Here is a 20,304-nt window from a genome sequence, read left to right as displayed (position 1 = left end):
ATGTAATGTACATGATTATATTTTATATTTCGTTAAATAAGTTATCACAAAAAAGGTAAAAAAAACACATTTGTATATCTCCTATAGATTATTAATACTTTTAATAGCACTTCTATTATAAGGCGTCATTATTTTTATCTTTATCTTTGGATGGTAAATATAAAGTCGATTTTCACGACGTTTTTGACTTCGCTGTCCCATTTTGTTGAGAGATGTGACCATTTTTATCTGACTCTTTGTTGGTCTGAATACTTTTTGACCTGTAAAAGACATAAAATAATAAGTTACTGAAATACATACCAAATAGAGACCTACGAGTAAACGACAAGTGTTGTAAAAAGTAAAATTATGTGTATTGTACAAGATTTTTTTCAGATTTGCCTAGAAAGATTTTATAGTCCAGGATTTCTCAACCAAGAGGTTTTCTTTCACCCTATTCTGTCATTGGTAGCCAAAATAAACTTACGTAGGTATTTAGAAAGTTGAGGTACATACTATTTATTTACATGACTTGGACTCGAACTTATAAACTATAGTATAGGCTATAGTTCTATAGATAGAGCCTAGCGCTATAACCACCATGACAATATCAAGTAAATTAAAAAGCGAAAAGACATAAGCTGTATGATACGTACTTGTTAAAGAGAAAATGATTACTCATGTTGATCAGCGGCGCTTCAATGAGGAGCCACATGGCGAAGCTTAGGCTAATTGACATCACTAAGGTAGCTGTAGTGTCGAATATCTGAAACAAATATTCATAAAGTCTCTAAAAGAAGAAATACGAGAAGAACTTGTGGCTAAGGACAGGCCCCAAAGGGTCTGAAGTCCGTCGGTAGACTGTTGACCATCTTGACATTGAGTTCTTCCGTGTTTCTGGAATCTCAGCTATTATTGAACATTTTTGACAGTTGTTACTATCATTCAGAAGAGAAAGTCTGTCCAGACAGACTTCTGGTATGAATAGAATTTTTGTTGCCAATATCGATGCCAGATATCTGACAGCGACTGCACATGCTGCTGCCACTTCGATCCAAAACAAAGTCAGCAGCAAGAATTCAAAACATATACCTTCATTGGATTCAAGAGATCAAGTAGTTATTCGTTCTATGCAAAAACTAGAACTGACTAGAGGCAAACAATCAAAACTTTATTTTAAATATCTACTCTACTCTGAGACAGTAAAACTATGACTTGTAAATATTTAATTAATGAACTTTAGAAAACTCACCACTGAAAACAAATCATACGTGATAGGCGCCCTCTGCGTGAAAGTCTTCCGCTGTATGATGAGAGGGTGTATCATGTAGATACCGTATGAGAGTCGGCTGAGCGGCGTGAACAGAGGTACGCTTAGTATGTCAGACACTATAGCTGGAAATGAGGACAATACAGGATTTTAATAGAGCTTCAAAAGACAAGGAAATCTAATTGTTTTCGTTTATCAAAAAATATTAAAAGAAAATGGAGTGTGTTTACGATGTCATACAACTTCTGAGTTAATTGATCAGTATTTTTAAATCTTGCAGTCTTTCCATGCTTACTGAGATAAACTCAGTCTTAAGTCAACTCAACCTTACTTACTCATCAATCAACCCATTAATCAATCGATTATTATTTATTTCTCATCATAAAATATGTATTTTCAATCAAGTAGGTACAATCACCACATCTAGAGTGTCTTATTGAAAACATTTTCTATACCTGACTAGCTGAAGATTTTGTTCGTTTCTTTGTTAGAACGCGCTAATCTTAAAAACTTAGAGACCACTAAGGACCTATAGAAATCAGTGTTAGATAGACCAGTTATCGAAAAAACCAAGCTGCTTTATTTTTATCCGGGTTCGTGAAGGTAGTCTTAAATATACTTACGAACAGTCCCATACTCGCAGAACGCTATAATGCAGCATATAGCTACAGCCCACACGATCCTATTGGTAGCAGCTACAAATGCAGCTTCTATTGGTGCATACTCCCGGTACAAGTAATACTGGCCGAGAAACATTACAAGCACCATTGTAACCAGGGCTAGTGTAGTTCCAAGTATGGATAGTGTCTGAAGAGAAAATAAAAAAAAGATCTAAGGAACACTGTTGATTATTATCGACCCAATTATCTGCAAAAAGGCGCACAAGGGCAGCCTAAGACTTAAAGAAACGGTAAAATAATGCGTGAATGAGGATCGTTTTGAGAAACCGTTTAATATTATGGATTATAATTGAAAAGGTGCTCTAATTGATAAATTAGGTACTTTACGTTAAACGATTTGAAAGGATGCTTCGCAAGTGGAGAAGTTTAAACAACTATGAATTTCTCCCAAAAATTGATTTTAGATTTCTACGATATATACAACTGAACGGTTGGTTAGACATGGCATGTTGCTTGTAAGATGACGGGAGACAGAAGGAAGTATGGAAGACGAAAACATACTGCTACTCCAAATAAAATTGGGATAAAGGCAGGAAGATAATGGTGATGATGATAGATCAGCCTTTTTTAGAAACTTATGATGATTTAACCTGAGCTTACCAGAGATACAGACTTCCTATAATCATCAGGTTTGTACAGAGTCATGAGGTATCCCATGGCGACGCCGACGAGGTAGGCTCCAGCGCGACTGTAGCTCGGGGTGTAGGTGTAACTAATCTCCCAATAATTTCGCAATTGGTTTAGCAATTTGCTGCAAAAGAAATCAATTTTGGTATCAACTTTTGTGGAAACTTACAGCCTTACAATTGATAAATTTTTGCAATCGATTTACACGATCCATTTACAATGAATTTCGCAACATATGAACCTGTTGATTTGCATATTTTGACATTACATCGTGTGGGTAATATGAATCTCTAGTATCTCTAACATCATCTACCTTTGGTAGGCTATTGAAATCTGCCGATATCCAAGTATGTTGATTTCCACATTAAGAGACTTTATTAATTTAACGTGGCCTGTTTTCAGCCTTAAAATATCTTACCCCAAATCCGTAAAATGCACGACAGGCAGTTGGTACAAATACGTGAGAACTGCTGGTATGATCAGAGACAAGACTGCAGCGGTTCCGAAGGCAGTAAAACCAAGTCTTCTGTCCTTCTTGTAGAAGTAGAAAAGAAGAGTTCCCAAGATCGCGAGCTGGTAGTCACATGGTACGTACCAGGTTACTGCGTGGCACTGAAATATTTTGGAAAAACAATTAATTCACCTAAAATTGATAGGCCAAAAAGTAAAATACATGTCAAGTCATCTTCTCTCATTTCTGTATACAGCCTAAGATATGAGTATGCTTGTACACTATGAACATAGTTAGATAATTGTCAAATGTAGGCAAAGGGTGAGATGATAATAATCTCAAAGGCATGCCATGGAAATTACCTAACATCCAGTAGATAGCTGAAATTATACTTAGGCATGTCAATGTTACAGATGTTTTATCTCACGAAGGCAATATCGTTGTATGGCTTGGCGACTCGATCACTACTGAGCGTTTCCAAATAAATGACATAAAAACGTTTATACTACTTACAATATATTTAGGATCAGTGTTGAGCATCAGCAAGCTTCCTCTCCAAGTCTCAGAACAAATGTCTCCTTCTAATTTGTTGCCCCAAATCCAGACCGGTCCAGAACCAGTGTGCTTTGACACCGATATCAAATAGAAGATTATTAGTGCGAAGGGTCCTATTAATCTGGAACATAAAATATTTATGGAAATTTTACAGAAGAGATCATTGAATGTAATAATTGTAAGAAAAAGAATATGCTGTAACTTGAAATCAACTAAATAATAATAAATAATGCTCTATGTAAATTCAATATTTACATAGTAAGCAGGTCATGGTTAAAGCACCTGCCTCTCGAGTACCAGTCAGGCAATACCACTTCAACTGCCATTATGCTATTTGGAGATAGTCTAGCAGTCAAAAAACAAAATATAATAGAAAGTGTTGAATCCATGATAAAATTAAATAATACAACAAATTGCAAGTTTATAATCTGTGCCTTACCATATTCTAAAAATTTTACTATAGAACAAAACCAGTACATATTTAATTTAAACCTATTAATGTACAATATAACTAGGCAATACAATAATAGAATAATGTACTTTGATACAAATAAATTTATAAATAATTTTGTAGTGACAAATGATACAATGTATCTAAGTTTTTATTATAAACGACAAATTGCTATATTGATAGCAAATAATAGGTATACAAATTGACCCGGGTTCTACTACGGTAACCTCTTCTTTTAATAATATTAGTAGTTCTACTAATACAACTATTGATACACCTGATAGTTTAAACTACATGGTGCGACAAAGGGTGGGCCACATCAACTGAATGTTGTACATCAAAACATTCAGGGCCTTTCCGGCAAGGATTTAGAATTAAGTTTATTCATTGAACATTATATGGTACAAGTTATGTGCATAACTGAGCACTGGCACAGAAATAGTGAAATAATATTCCTTAATAACAGTAATTATACAGTACAAAGTTCATTCGTTAGAAATGAAGCCATCCATGGTGGCTCTCTTATAATTGTAACTAATAATTTAAAGTGTAAGGAACGTTCAGATATAGTAAAATTATCAGTCGAGCGCAATGTAGAATTATCATGTGTTGAACTGGAGCAGTTTGTTATAATTTGTGTATACAGGCCTCCTTCAGGTGATTTTAACACTTTTGAATCAGTAATGGAAAATTCTCTCTCTAAACTTAATTCCACTAGTAAATCACTTTTAGTTTGCGGTGACTTCAATGTTAATATTTTAGAATCATCTTCTTTAACTACAAGGTTGCTGAACTTATTTAAATCATTTAACTTAGTAAATTTATTTCTAGAACCAACTCGAATTACGGCAACCTCGTCAACCTGTTTAGATAATATATTTACTAATTGTAGCGCCACAGAGACTCTGATTACCAGTGGCCTTCCTTCCGATCACCGTGGTCAACTGGCACGGTTTCCTGATAAAAAGAATAAAATCAAGCGGGAAATAACATGTCGGCCCTTAACAACCAGTCGTTTTAATAGTTTTAAAAATAATATTAACGCGAAACTGGACAGTGAAATATTAAATAAAAACAATCCCCATTTAATGTACGGAGCACTATTTGATATAATAAAATACGAATTTAATTCTAGTTTTAAAACCAAAACGCTCGTACTAAAAGAAACGGCTAACTTCAATGAGTGGGCTTCCCCCGGCATTTACAAGAGTAGAGCTAAGCTGTATGAGTTGTATGAAATGAAAAATTATAATTTTGATGAAAATTTTATTAGATAATGTTAGGAATTATTCTAAATTGTTTAAAAAAGTTTGTCATGCGGCAAAATCAATGTATTTCAGTAATAAAATTAAGAATAGTAAGAGTATAATAAAAGCGACGTGGAATATTATAAATAGCGAGACCGGGAAAATCAAACAGCGTGATAATCAGTATAAAATCATTAATGAGAATCAAGTTTACGAGAAAGATTCTGATGTAGCTCGCGAATTTAACACATTCTTCTCTAATATTCCAATCAAGACCACTAGCGGCTTAGACTCCTCTGCCACCAACGCCGAAAAACTTTTACGTAGTAGTGTTAGTCAATGTGAAGCCACATTTACCTTTAGTTATATTTCACCTTATGACATAGTAAGAACCTTCAAGTCATTAAATTCAAAAAAGACAGGTGATTTATGGGGTATCTCTGTTAAAGTCTTAAACTGTATTATTGACGATATTGCGCCCTATTTAGCTCGTATATTTAATGAGTGCATTGACTCAGGTACCTTTCCTGAACTTATGAAATACAGTAAAGTTATACCTCTCTTTAAATCCGGGAGCAAGAACGATCTAGGCAACTTTAGACCGATTTCAATTCTGCCCGCGTTGAGCAAAATTTTTGAAAAGCTAATTTTAAATCAACTCCTCCGGCATTTTAATTCATACAATATTTTACATGCGGATCAATACGGTTTTACAAAGGGTCGCTCCACAACGGATGCCGGAGTTGCTCTACTGAAACATATATTCAGTGCGTGGGAGAAGTCACAGAATGCTATCGGGGTGTTCTGTGATCTTTCTAAAGCGTTCGACTGCGTCCAACATGAAACGCTTACCCAGAAGCTAAAGTACTATGGTATTAGAGACAGCGCAATTAGTGTTATTAGCTCATATTTAAGCGGTAGAATGCAATGTGTTGACGTTAATGGTGTCAAATCTTCCAATCTACCCGTTCGTTTGGGCGTACCGCAAGGGTCGATTTTAGGTCCATTTTTGTTTCTTGTATACATTAATGACTTGCCATATTATTTAAAATCATTGTGTGATGTAGTATTGTTTGCCGATGACACGTCTCTAATTTTTAAAGTTGATAGGAATAGAGTAGATTTTGATGACGTGAATTCTTGTCTTTCACTAGTAACGCAATGGTTTACAGCCAATAATTTAGTTTTGAATACGAAGAAAACAAAATGTATTGCTTTGCCTAATGTAAAAAATCTCGGTCCCGGTGTAATTTTGAACAATGAGGAACTTGAAACGGTACATGCTACGACTTTTCTAGGGATAACAGTAGACTCCAAAATTCAATGGGGTGAGCATATAACTGGCATCACGGGTAAATTAAGCTCTGCTGCGTACGCTGTCAGGAAAGTAAGAGCTCTCACCGATGTAGCCACGGCGCGTCTAGTGTACTTTAGCTATTTTCACTGCATCATGTCCTACGGAATTCTTATGTGGGGCAATGCTGCCGATATCGAGAATGTTTTCGTACTACAGAAGCGCGCTGTCCGTGCTATATACAAACTTGGTGCTAGAGTCTCCCTTAGGGAAAGGTTTAAGGATATTGGTATTCTGACTGTGGCGTCTCAATACATTTATGCCAATATAATATACGTAAGGCAAAACCTAGATTCATATAGTAAAAACAGCGACGTACATCATTTTAATACTAGAAATAAACATAAGTTAACCGCACCTAATTATCGTCTACATAAGGTGCACGGTTCATTTGTGGGGCTTTGTGTACGCATTTATAACAGGATTCCGGTTCATCTCTTGGAATTAACGGACAGTTCTTTTAAAAACAAAATCAAAGAAATTCTTGTTAAAAAGGCATATTATAATGTTAATGATTATTTCACAGATAAACGCAGATGGCAGCTCTGAAGTGGAACAAAAGTGCTTTATTTTTTGTATTTTTCGGTGTTTTAAATTAATAATTGATAAAATAGAATTGTATAATTATAAAATAAATTAATAATAATTAAAATTGTAATAGACAGCTGTGTTGCTGGGAAGTTTGTTCTTCACCACTTCTTCTTTCCAGCCATAACACTAGGAAGTGGTGAAAGGGGGGCGTTTTGGGGGTGCTGTCATTGTAAAATTTTGACGTTAAAAAGTGCTAATCGTATTAGCCTATTTTAATAAATGATTTTGACTTTGACTTTGAATAACCAATATAAGTTCAGTAAGTTATGATGTACATTCTAAGTGTGTCTTATATGTACATATCTATATGTTGGACACCATTGACTTAATGAAGGAAAATCTCTTGCACCTTATTATAAAACGTGGTTTTAAAAAGTAATTAACTTTGTTCGAAATGATTGTTTACGCCTAGTACTAAAGCAGGTTGTTTTTAGGACCATTTTTTCTAATTCGGTTGCTTGAGTTTAAACATGGGCTTATTCCATCTTTCTATGAAAAGGGTCCACAGTATTATTGTGGGACAAAAATATGATGATGATGTAAGCGACTGAGACTTACCTCACGTAACGTTTCCATAAAACGCTGAACAAATTCTGCTGTCTCTTGGGGTTTGCCATCAAACCTTTGATATGGAGAAGTCCAGACATGACGAAGAATGTGTCAACGATTACATCAACGTGAAGAAATATCCCTCCTATTCCTTCGAGGTTCTGAAATCATAGATTGTATATTGAAAGTGACATTGCGGATAGGATAGTTGTATTGTGTCCATACTACTTTGGCGTTAACGTATAATTGAGATATTCAATTATTAACAGACTTCATAAGGAATTCTTGTTCAGTTGTTATGGGGCCCCATAAAAGATTAGGTAAAATTACGCTTATCCCTTCTCTGAATGAGAAGAGAGCTGTGATCTACAATAGGACAGTAAATAAGAATGAAGATTTGCTGGGAAGTATGCCACATCACTTCTTCCCAGCACATATAGGAAGTAGTGAAGGGCGAGCGTTTTGAGGGCTGTCATTGACCTTCTTTGCAATTATGACTTTTGATTTGATTTCGATGATGATGACTGCATTAGTTAGTATGACATTTATTTACCTTATCATAATCCTGTCCATTAGCTATCCCCAGCATGACCATATAAAACATCTGATGTACAGATATAACAGTCACAGCTGTGAGGAACCTCATGCCATTCATCACGCTGATCTCTTCCTTATTCTCCTTCAATAAGTCATCACGATTCTTCTTCAAACAGAACGATTTTGTTATTATTGTTTCTGGAATGTTCAAGATTTACCTCAATTGGTTTAGATTAGGCATTCAAATAAGGATTTTGTGCTGTCTTGAAAAGAGAATTTTGATGTTGTAGACAGCACCACTTTAGGTAGCACATAAATACATAGGGCTGTGAGATTTTTTGTGGGAGTATCGGGTTGCCCGGGTAACTGGGTTGAGGTGGTCAGATAGGCAGTCGCTTCTTGTAAAGCACTGGTACTCAGCTGAATCCGGTTAGACTGGAAGCTGACCCCAACATGGTTGGGAAAAAGGCTCGGAGGATGATGTGGGATTTTTCGAAAAAGTAATTGCGATCCTGGTTCAATAAAACTCACCATGTTCCTTCTGGAGCCATTTGTGTAAATGGCTCCAGAAGGAACATGGTGAGTTTTATTGAGTGTCTGACGCTCCCACTACATCTATAACGAATCCTCCCGTATCAAAAATTCAATCATAAATATTTACAAAGACTTTTGCTGAGTATGGTGAAGTAAATATCTCTTACCTATACTATCTGGTGGTTGATCATCATTGGCTATATGACTTCTATAGTAAGTAGATGCTACTGCTATTAGTATCAACGATACTATTAATATTCTGGAAATAAACAGTAATTCTTCTTCAAAGATATTCATAATTTTGACGTTGCATAAGACCATTAGAGTCTGATATCAGTTAATATAAAATAAATAACTTTATTCGAATTTGTAGCTATGTAGAGGTATATTGAAATCTGAAAATATCTAGGTTCCGGATTTTTTGTTAGGCCTCTAATAAACTAAACTCTCATTCCATTAGAGTTCCCCGGCTGCTAAGTTAAGCGTAATGTAAGTGATAATTACATAATATATGTGATAGCTCCACGTGTTATCGTCTCTAAGGACCATTAAACAGGTCATTAGGAAAAAGCCCTTGATCCTTTCGAGTTTCGGCGAAGAGATAACAACTCTAGTTATAAGGATTTTTTTTCTGTTAATCAAGTCTAGTGGAAATATTTCCTAATAGAATAATATTCCTAGAACACTCACACAACGCTGTTAAGTCCCAAACTACAAATAGTTTACAAGATAGTTGATAAACGTGTTGTCTTGGGAATCGAAACTGCAAAGCCAAAATACTATGCCATCTGGTCCTACACGGTTTGCCTTAGTCTGAAAGTCCTGATCTTTCTCGTGCTGTCTCAATACTCAATACTCAAGTCTTTATTAGGATTCCATATGTTATACAGTTGGTGGCACATTTTACAGTCTAGAATCAATTTGGACTCTACACATTAAAAAAAGTGTTGGATTGTCGTCCCATCTAGCTATGAGAATGAGAGATTAGAGAGTGCACCTGTGTCTGCGCGAATGTTTGTGAACTACATGTCCTGTGCAACTGCCTGATGTTCATTAGATAGAAATTCGACCTGAACACAATAACCCAGGGTAAAATAAAAAAGAAATACTCACATAAACACATAAAATCCAGCACTATACTCCATTTTATCTCCAGCAGTTTGGCAGTGGTCGACTACCAACTCGGGTGAACCAGGAGCGCACGCGTTGATATCACACAACGCCGAGGCGAGACGCGCCGCGCCGCGAGCGCCGCATGACGCCGGCACGCATAGACCCCATAGTACTACGTTCACTGGTAAGCCTGATAGCGTTGGAGACTGGAAAGGGAGAAATAGATTAATTTAAAAGGTGATGGTTGAGAAAAGCAACTCTCCTTCCACCAAAAGATCGCATAGGTAGTGGGAAGAATTTGACATAGTTTAGCAAGTCACTGTGTAGATTTTTGTCGCGCGCAGCAAAACCTACAAGCCTAAACATTTCCGAACTATGTTGAGGTCAGCTTCCAGTCTAACCGGTTGCAGCCATTGCCTATCTGACCTAATCAACCCAGTTACCCGGGCAACCCATTATCCTATGGTAAGACTGTTTATTTGATAGTTTGTTTGGCCTCATAAACCAGTATGAAGATAAATGGTAATACGCACATTATAAAGATCAGGTTTAAATCAGAATTAAATCAAATTAAATATCTACCGCTTTCAAATCGACAGAAACCTTTAATTGGAATTAAGAATTTCTTTAAAAAAAAACTCAGGTCAAGTTGTCGGCCAACAGTTTAGTTTTCAGTATGCTGGTGGTACTCTTAAACTTAACAAATGTTAGCCGAATTTTCACGTCCAACTTTAAAAATAAACAATTGTTTTAAGAAAACTGACGTTTATAGTTGCACCTTACACACTTATTAAGCAAATGATCACGTGCATTAACGATCAAATAATAACAATATGATACGTAATTAAAATAATGATACAATATGCAAACTATGGCACTTCTTTATAAATCACATAATTATAGGTGATGAAGGTTTTCTAAGATTAACAATTACAGTGAAATTAATGTTGAACCGGTCACTGTTATAATTACCTACTTATTGTTAGATAGATATAATTGTTGTGAATAACAACAATGGACTATAAAATTTAATCTTACATGATGCTTGTCCTTAAATAGTTTTTTTCTCTTGTAATTATAGCAACGGCAATCGAGAAAAGTCGCCTTTTCCTGGGTCAATCTAAGTACTAATTTTAAAAGAAGATTGTTGATATGCGCTAATCTCAGGACATACTGGACGGAATCGAAAAATTCTTTCAATTTTAGGTTTCAGTTATAAAAAGCTATGTATGATTTTGCGATTGGGCTGTTAACAATTGACAGCTGATGATACAAACATTACATTACAAACCCCGGAACACCTCCCGTACGTGTTTGTAAGTAATGTTAAAAAGATAATAATTTAATAATGTTTAATTTAATATTTTGTGTCATGTCTAATTAAATAGATTTTAATTGTATTATCTTGATTGTTGTAATTTTAATTTTATTGAATTGTCTGAAATAACACTTCTGTATGTGTATGACACTGTAATATTTATTTTTCATTTTATGTCAAAGTAGTATGTACCAGTGTCTACTCGAAATTTGCATACCGATTGAGCGGTGAGATATGCATGTACGTTATGTAATTTACCAAAACACCTGTACCTAATACCGTGTCTCTGCAAATAAAGATTCTTATTCTTATTCTTATTCTTATTCTTATTCTACGAACCGAGCGGAGTCGTTCGGAAAAACAGTGCCGAAAATAAGCCGGTGTGGAAAGGTCGTAACGAAAGCAGAGATATATGAATGTATAGATAACAACTTATCTATACTAATATAATAAAGAAATTTTTTTTTGCTTGTATCCTATAAGCTCCGAAACTTCTAAACCGATTTGAAAAGTTCTTTCACTGTTGATAGCTACACAACTTCTAACTAACATAGGCTATATTTTATCCAGGTACGCGCAATAGTTTCCTCCGACAGGGGAAAAACAGCTACTTTCAATACTCACATTAAGATACTCCACCGAAGACCCATAAGGATCGTACTCAGGCTTGTCCTTCACCTCGCCTGGTATCGCCATCTTTCCAATACAGTACTTGGTCTTGAGTTCAGGATGGGTGTGAAGCCACGGCGGCTTCATGCACTGGTCGAAGTTTCCGAAGTTTGAATGTGAACTGTACATGTTGCCTGTGATGAGGGAATTGGCGTTCCAAACTGGAAGAGAGAGAGTTGGGATTATTCATTTTGAGGGCTTAAGAAAAGGGGAGAGTATGTCTTAGGCTGATAAATTGTAGAATGATAGATATGACATGTCATCGACACGAAATAAGAAGAAGAAATAAGCTAGAGAGAATGTTAATTGTTGGCTATGAGACTAAATGATGAACGTAAAGGGCGTTTCTGGAACCTAATTGACGAAAGTAACTAAAAGAAAAGAGGTTTATGCTGTATTCAATCCTACACGGGCTCAATTACTTTTCTCTTGAACTCTACACCAGGAATTTTACCTGTATCGTGGGTGCTTTAATAAATACACAATCATAAATGCAAATAATACCAAGATCAAAGAACAATTTCAGGAGTCTCGTGCGGGGATAGGACTCGCAACTCTAAGCGTAGCAACCATTTTGACAGAGTACTACGCCACTCGTGCTTTCAAAATTACAGTGGGTATTATTTGGCCTATTACTACGCTTACGTGTCTTTCGAAGTTTAGTCTAATGATGAGCAAGATTCAATAGGCAGATTGGATAGCAGAGAATTTACAAATCAAGAAACTGCAACTGTTCCTTACTCCAAGAAGCCCACAGCGTGTGGTTCTTGACATTGTGCAAGAGTGTGAGCGTGCTCTGCAAGCATGGCGCTTCCTCGCGCTCCCAGGAGTCTCGCTGCAGTCGCTGCATCAGCGCGTCTATTGACGAGCCCCACTGCGCCAGCTGTGGTGACGAGTCTGATGATACTCTCGCTGTAACAAATAATGATAATCATCATCTCCCGAGCCTTTTCCTAACTATTGTTGTCAGACTTGCTGGCTTCGGACTACACGTAACGACTGCCGAAAATATTCAATGACAACCGGGACTTATAGTTTAACGTTCCGTGTAAGATGCAAGATATGCTTAGAAAGTACATACAAACTTTGGAAAGTGACATTGGTGCTTGCCTGACCTCGAATCGAACCCTCGTACTTACGCTTGAAAGGTTGGTTCATCGACTATGCCATCACGACTTTTCACGTAATATTAGTTAAAGGTAGCAGTTTCAAACGAATCAGTTACGGCTAGACACATGTTTAAATTTCGTCTATTGTTTACCCGTTTTAATAAACAATAAAAATCTATACAATGACCGTTTTGTAATTAATAATTAAGCTACTAAGTGCATACAAAAGAATGCATAATGAATATTAAACATTTGTTTTATTTATAGACATTTTATTTATTTTTAACTGATTTTAAAAATAAAGGGCCTTGATATTGTACAACTTTTGAGACCTTCGCAGAATAGAAAGGGTTTAAAGTTGTGCGTCTGTGTTTGGTCTCGTTACTCATAAACCATTGGAATGCAGTCTTTATAAATGTCGATTTATTAACTGGGTTAATTTTTGTTCTAGTTTTATAAGTCATTTTTCACATATTTTAATTATGTTTAGATTTGGATCCCTTAGCGTCGAGTAAGGGATCATAAAATCAGGATTGATCACTTATATTTGTTTAGATTATGCAATTACCAATAACTTATAAATTATCGATTTTTCTAAGTGAGTGAATGATTAATGTTTCCTATTAAAACAATCACGTTTCAATTTTTATTCCCATATACCCATTAACCAGTTAATAAATTAAGGTACTAAAACTAACTTTCGTCACATTCACCTGTATCCTGTTGGAATTACTTAACGCACTCAGATAAAAATTTGCCTTCCTGGATAAATTGGCTATTTAACACTCCATTATTTTTTCGAATCGGACGAGTAGTTCCTGAGATTATCCCGTGCAAGCAAACAAACACTTCAGCTTCATAAAATTAAGTACAGATGCAACTTACCAATTATAATAAACAATGAATACAATTGCCACATGTTTGTATATTTTTTTTAAATAGTACTACTAATACTTTTTAACCGACTTCAAAAAAAGGAGGAGGTTGTTTAACCTGCTTATCCCTAGACGACTGTCGTCGGAATAAACGGAGCAATTGTGAAGTACTTTAAGTTAATATTCATGTTAAAGAGATAATTTATTTATACCTGGTTGCACTTAGTACGTGTAGACACGACCTTTTTATTATAGACTATAGAATTGTATAGACAGGGACATACTTGTATAAACTGTATTTTAAAACTGTATTTAATGCATTTATGTGGAACAAATAACCGAAATTAAATAAACTAGTAAATTTTTTCCCGCGGTTACACCCGCGGTGAAAGAACTTTTCAAATCGATACAGTTGTTTCAGAGCCCGAAGTACAAACAAAAACATGTTTTCTCATTATTGTAGTATCTTATAGATCATCATTTTTTCCTTCACAAGCTAATTTCAGGAATTACCAGACAGTTTTGAAAACGTTTTTCAGTGTTAGACAGTCCATATATCGAGGAGATAAATCCAGGTGCGCGGAAAAGTTCCCAAGAGATTTGCGTGAAACCACTTAATATACCTATGGGAAATATTGCACCTCTTTCCATAGTATTTACTTTGTATTTACAATTTAACTATGTAGCTAGATTATTTTATATAAAACTAGCAAACCTGGCGAACTCCGTTTCGCCACCACGCTTTTCTGTTGAATTTTTTCTTGAATTTTCTTTGCTATAAACCTCACGGAGCCCGAGACCTTTCCACCGAATGCAAAACTGTGGAAATCGGTTCGTGCGTTCTGGAGTTATAGCGTCAGGGAGGAAAACCCGACTTATTTTTATATAGTAGATTAGTAGCCTTGAAAGTCAAGTAAATTCCCTTATTTTTATGAGGCTAATGACATTTAATTTATAACTCTTAACTTTGACGTACTTGCGTTGCAATTTTTTTTTGTTTATTTCCTACCGTCATATCTACCTATGGAGTTAATTTCCTTATGAATATTGTAAACGCAAAGTAAAATTGTCTGTCTGTCTCAATTGTCACAGAAAGAAAATAATATTAAAAATGTAGTTCAAAAACTAAAAAACAAGCTTTTTGTAACGTTTCTTAGCTAGTCATGTATTGTGATCAGAGAACTCAGAGCGTGTGCAAAATTTTATCCTAATCGAAAACCGGGAAGTGGGTCAAATTGACATTCCAAGATTTTCCTACATGCCTAGTTTCAAGTGAAGCTAATACAAGCGTGTTTAGAAATAATAAGAAAGGATATCTTTAGGCTATCTTTTATCCGGGTGTTACAACTTCAAAAAAAAAACGAGAATGTTTAATGAAAAAAATGAATCTTTATTTCATACTATGAATAATGGGTGTGAACAAACCTAGGGACAATGGGTGTGATTAAATAATTAATATCTGATTTAATATCAGTAGCTACAATGAGAAATGCAATATTTTCTAAAGAAAATACAATTGAATGGGCACTTTCAACATCTTTTTTAGGGTTCCACATCGCAAAGAAAAACCTTTTTGTTGCTATAGGATCATTCCCTTACGCCTTTATGATATATTTTCTCAGAAACGCATTAAATAAATTTGCAATAAATACCAAATATTGACATCTGCAGTTCTTTGAAGCTGAGTAAAAAGCAAAACTGCCTTCGGTACAATTTATTTATTTTTATTATTGTATCTGTCAAGCTTCCTTGTTTTAACAATTTATAAATAAGTGATATTTATATTGCGTGTGATATATAGTGTGTAGTGATATATATATATATAAGAAGTCGTGGTGGCCTAGTGGGTAAAGGACCAACCTCAAGTATGAGGGCGCGGGGTCGATCCCAGGTCAGGCAAGTACCAATGCAACTTTTCTAAGTTTGTATGTACTTTCTAAGTATATCTTAGACACCATTGACTGTGTTTCGGATGGCACGTTAAACTGTAGGTCCCGGCTGTCAGTGAACATCCTTGGCAGTCGTTACGGGTAGGCAGAAGCCAGAAAGTCTGACACCAGTCTAACCAAGGGGTATCGGGTTGCCCGGGTTACTGGGTTGAGGAGGTCAGATAGGCAGTCGCTTCTTGTAAAGCACTGGTACTCAGCTGAATCCGGTTAGACTGGAAGCCGACCCCAACGTGATTGGGAAAAGGCTCGGAGGATGATGATATTTATATTGCAAATAAATAATGACGTAAAGTATAAAATACCGGTCAAGTTCGTGGACTCGCACTTAGTTGCTTCATCATATCCCGAGCCTTTTCCCAACTACGTAGGGGTCGGCTTCCAGTCTAACTGGATTCAGCTGAGTACCAGTGAGCAACTGCCAATCTGACCTCCTCAACCCATTTACCCGGGGGCAACCCGATATCCCTTGGTTAGAATACTGTCAAATTTACTGGCTTCTGACCACCCGTAACAACTGCCAAGGATATTCAAAGTTACATGAACCATGAAAAGAGTATCATATCTTGTGGCAATCTAAGGACAAAGTCCGAAAACGATAAGTTTTCGTCCAACTGATAGAACGGAACCCTTACAAAGTGCGACCTCGCACTTGACCGGTTTTTTATGCTCTACGAGTCGACGCTATTTATTAATTGTTAACACGAGGAAGCTCGACAGATACAATAATAAAAATAAAATCCACCTTAACATACATACCTACATTGCAAGTTAAATAAAAGCTTTTAAAATTAATTGATTGAACTTGGTCAGTAGTTAGTTATTCTGATAACCGGTTTTATCAAAGGGTGTCGTGGTTTTCAGTCAATTTCAAATCGGTGCAGTAGTTTTGGAGACTTGAGGGTACAAACAGAGATACATAATAAAATCCTTTTTACTACATGAATATTAATTTATTATAGAGGTACATGAATCATTGGTCATAATAATAAATAATTACTTGGCTAATTGATCACGTTCGCCTGCCCATATTATGAGGTCATAGATCAAGTTGCAGGGCAGATAAGACAAGAACAATGCAATAAAATGCTCATAAAACTGATGCAGATTTTCTGCATACTAATTTCTATGTGAAGAGATTTGAAAAATCGGTCAAGTGCGCCTTAGTTCCGTGCCGATCAATAAATGAATGGTTCAAAAATCACGCTTGTTGTTCGGTTCCCATAAAATTGATATACATATTTTTTTTATACGTATGTTAGTCATTAAGGTATTTATCTATGGGCCAATGCAGCCTGAAAATAAAGGTATTTGATTTGATTTGATAAAATAAGAAGGATATGCAATAGCCCTAAGCACGCAGTATTTAATTCTATTTACATGTGAAATTCTATAGGAAGCGACGCCATCTTGATTCGTGCGGAAGTGACGTGCAGGGCACATTGAGAGCGGAAATGGATCGCGCAAATATTGTCGCGTTCTCTCTAAGGCCACGCTTACTCCATGGTAAAAGTAATGGAAATTTACTGATTATTCCAAGAGAAAGAAATGTTTCTACTTTTCAGTGAGATAAAAATATACTTTTATTTTTGGTGAGATAAAAATACACTTTTGTATTAGGTATCTATTTCTGTCGTTGGACTGTATATTTTCCATCTAGTTTATTAAGGAATTTCTTGAATGTTATTTTTCTTTGTGTGGCTCAAATTGAATAGTATATCACATCATAGAATACAACACATAATTTACAAGTAATTTCCTGTCTTTCTATTGAGCTTATTTAAATGACATTCGGTACAGCCATAGTTCTGAACTTAAAGAAACGACATAGACTACTTATTACCCGGTTGCAAGAAATTGTTCTCCCGGGAAGTGGGTACATAAGCCAGTGAGACTAGGTATATGTAAATAGATACAGGTGGTGATTGAATATTTAACTATTTTTCTCTATTCCTATTTAGGTACTCTTTATTTTGCTCTATATCAGAAATAACTGCTAATATATTTCATTTCATGAACCAACAAAACGTAAATTAAAAGTTCATTCTCGTTGTCACTGTTTGACACATATGTTCACCGATTAAACAACTGAAATTGCAAAAGAAATGCACTTTCCCAAGGAGGAACGGAAGGATAGCGGAGATGCCATAAGGAAGGTAAGTAGGTCAGGCGCCTTCTTGTAGGTCAAGCAACGTACGATATGGGTGATCGGTTACTAGAACTAACGAGACGTTCCGGTTTCTTTTCAAATCAAAACCTATCTGTCAATGATTGGTCTTTTTTTTGTTTTTTTTTAGCGACGTTAAAAATCATCAAATGACTCCTCCCGCTGTGGGTTAGCAGCGGTGAGGGAGTGTCAGACTCTTACTGACTAAAAATCGTCGTGTTCCGTCGTGGACCTTTTATGTACCAGGGCCGCGGTATCTCTTTCGAACAAGCCGCAGCGTCAATTATTGGTCTTGATTTTATTTTGGAAATAATGGCTCAGTTCCTTTGAAGACGTGTAAGAGCAGAGCTAGTAACTTTCCTCGTCCCCGCATTTTGTCGCGCTACTTTCTTAGGAGATTTTGCGTTATGACATCTCCGCTAGTCATTTGATTCTCCATGCATTTTCCAGTCCAAGTGTAAATGCAATTTTAATTGGAAAACACGATTCAATTTTTAATGCAATTTCCAATTAGATCTGAATTGGTTCAAGCATGAAATGAACTGTTTCATTTTCTTTCTTTATTTCAGTCTTTTTCGGTTTTGTTTTTCATATGAAGAGGGAAATGTGATAATATTGAATTTATTAAAAGGATAACTGACGATTTATGTAGTGTTATTTATTGGGAATCTTGTTTTGTTTTTGTTTGGGAGTAGAGTCGAGGAAATAGAATTAAAATCGAGAGAATCGATAAGTATATTATGAGTTGTGTGTACAGTTGCAAATGTGTCAGAGAATTTAAATGTTTGTAATTTATGCTTTTAGGCAAAAGGGGCTTAATCGTTTTGGATGGAATTTGTACATACATGTTATCTTTGAGACTGAGTCTTTGGGCATAGTTTCCCCAGGATGCTACTTAGTCTCCGTGAAACAGCTATCAGGGACTGACAATTGTAATTATCTCTCCAAGGCATATCATAAAGATCAACAAGGTATATCACCAACTTCCAGATTAAGGGCTAATTTGCAAAAGCTTTTGAACAAACAAAGCGATTTCGGCTCTCAAATTGAACCCAAAACCACGCACGACAGTCGCTCTTACACCACCAGTCTACCTTATAAAAGCCAGCATATTTCACCCCCATATATCACAGTAACAAACAGGCCAGATTGAACAACTCAGTGTAAATTCAGTTTTAAATCGAAAAATAAATAGCAACACAAGTTTCGAAGCGACACTTACCATCAGAGGTCGTGGTCCGTGAAATTACTGCTGATTCAAAGTTAAACCGAGCCTGTAAACCACTGGTAACAGCAGATTAAAGATTAAATAAGCTGTTCTGTGGTTTTATGTGTGAGTGGCATGGTGGGGGTTGAAGGTTTTAATTGAGCAGGATTTGGCAGAAAAATCGATGTTGAAAAAGTTAGGTTTGGCAGTCAAAAATTGATTTGGAGGTTTCCTGTTACAGAATACAGTAAAGTCCATGACTATTTATTTCAGGTAAAATCCATAGAAAGACAAGATTAATAATATTCCATAAAAAATAGATAGATAGAATATTCTTTATTGTACACCAAAACAAACATAGAGAAGGACATTACAAAAAAAAATACGTAAACTATTACAAGATTAAATACACTTTTTAAATATACATTACCTACATTACAGATTACCTACAAATTACAAGTCCTTCTATTCGTAAAATATTTTTCAAAATCGGTTCAGCAGATTTAGATATATCTACACGAAAATTGAACTCAACACACGCAGTAGAGTTAATAACTCAATCAATCCCCTAATACGAATTTCAAAATCAACCCAAACATACCTTATTTTCGTACACTCAATAAAAACAACAACCTTTGTTTAAAAAAAGCTAAAGTACTGGTAACTCGCTGTTTACCAAACACCCTTTATAACCGCCATTAAGCTGCTTTCGGCAGTGTGGGGCCACAAAACGCGGTGTGGGGCCACAACGTGCGCGTTTTGACGACAACCGCTCACTCTGGTACGTGTTACATCAATATTCTGGGGTTGTAAGCGGTTTGAGTCATAAGCGGTAGCGATTCTGAGATTTGCATTTCGTTGGTATTCGTTTTTCATTGCATACGGATTTAGTTATGTAATTGGATTAAGTATTTTGCACTCAATGAAAGCTAGGCTATAGGTAAGCATTTTTTGAGCGCATGAAAGGTCACGATTAGTAACGATCTATCTATATTGGTTTACTTATTAAACCGTGAAAAAGACAAGAAAGAGATAGAAAACCTATCAATGAATATAAGGTATATTGGTTACGAAC

General features: G+C 35.8%; 1 protein-coding gene across 1 annotated transcript; it reads right to left on the bottom strand.

The window, feature by feature from the left end:
* Positions 1 to 104: 104 nt before the first annotated feature.
* LOC110371184 (nose resistant to fluoxetine protein 6) lies at positions 105 to 14,049 on the bottom strand. The gene is made up of 14 exons (XM_064041232.1): positions 13,920 to 14,049; positions 12,667 to 12,837; positions 11,881 to 12,086; positions 9,939 to 10,144; positions 8,993 to 9,084; positions 8,308 to 8,489; positions 7,764 to 7,915; positions 3,521 to 3,683; positions 2,975 to 3,168; positions 2,530 to 2,680; positions 1,873 to 2,056; positions 1,232 to 1,374; positions 636 to 745; positions 105 to 260 (listed from the first exon to the last, which is right to left on the bottom strand). The coding sequence occupies exons 1-14, from the start codon at positions 13,951 to 13,953 to the stop codon at positions 173 to 175; spliced, it is 2,076 nt and encodes a 691-aa protein (XP_063897302.1). The 5' UTR covers positions 13,954 to 14,049; the 3' UTR covers positions 105 to 172.
* Positions 14,050 to 20,304: the final 6,255 nt, after the last annotated feature.

The sequence above is a fragment of the Helicoverpa armigera genome, chromosome 24 (assembly GCF_030705265.1).
Source record: "Helicoverpa armigera isolate CAAS_96S chromosome 24, ASM3070526v1, whole genome shotgun sequence".
NCBI classification, from domain to species: Eukaryota; Metazoa; Arthropoda; class Insecta; order Lepidoptera; family Noctuidae; genus Helicoverpa; species Helicoverpa armigera.
The sequence above is the reverse complement of the archived record's forward strand: the minus strand, read 5'-3'. Positions and strand labels throughout refer to the sequence as shown.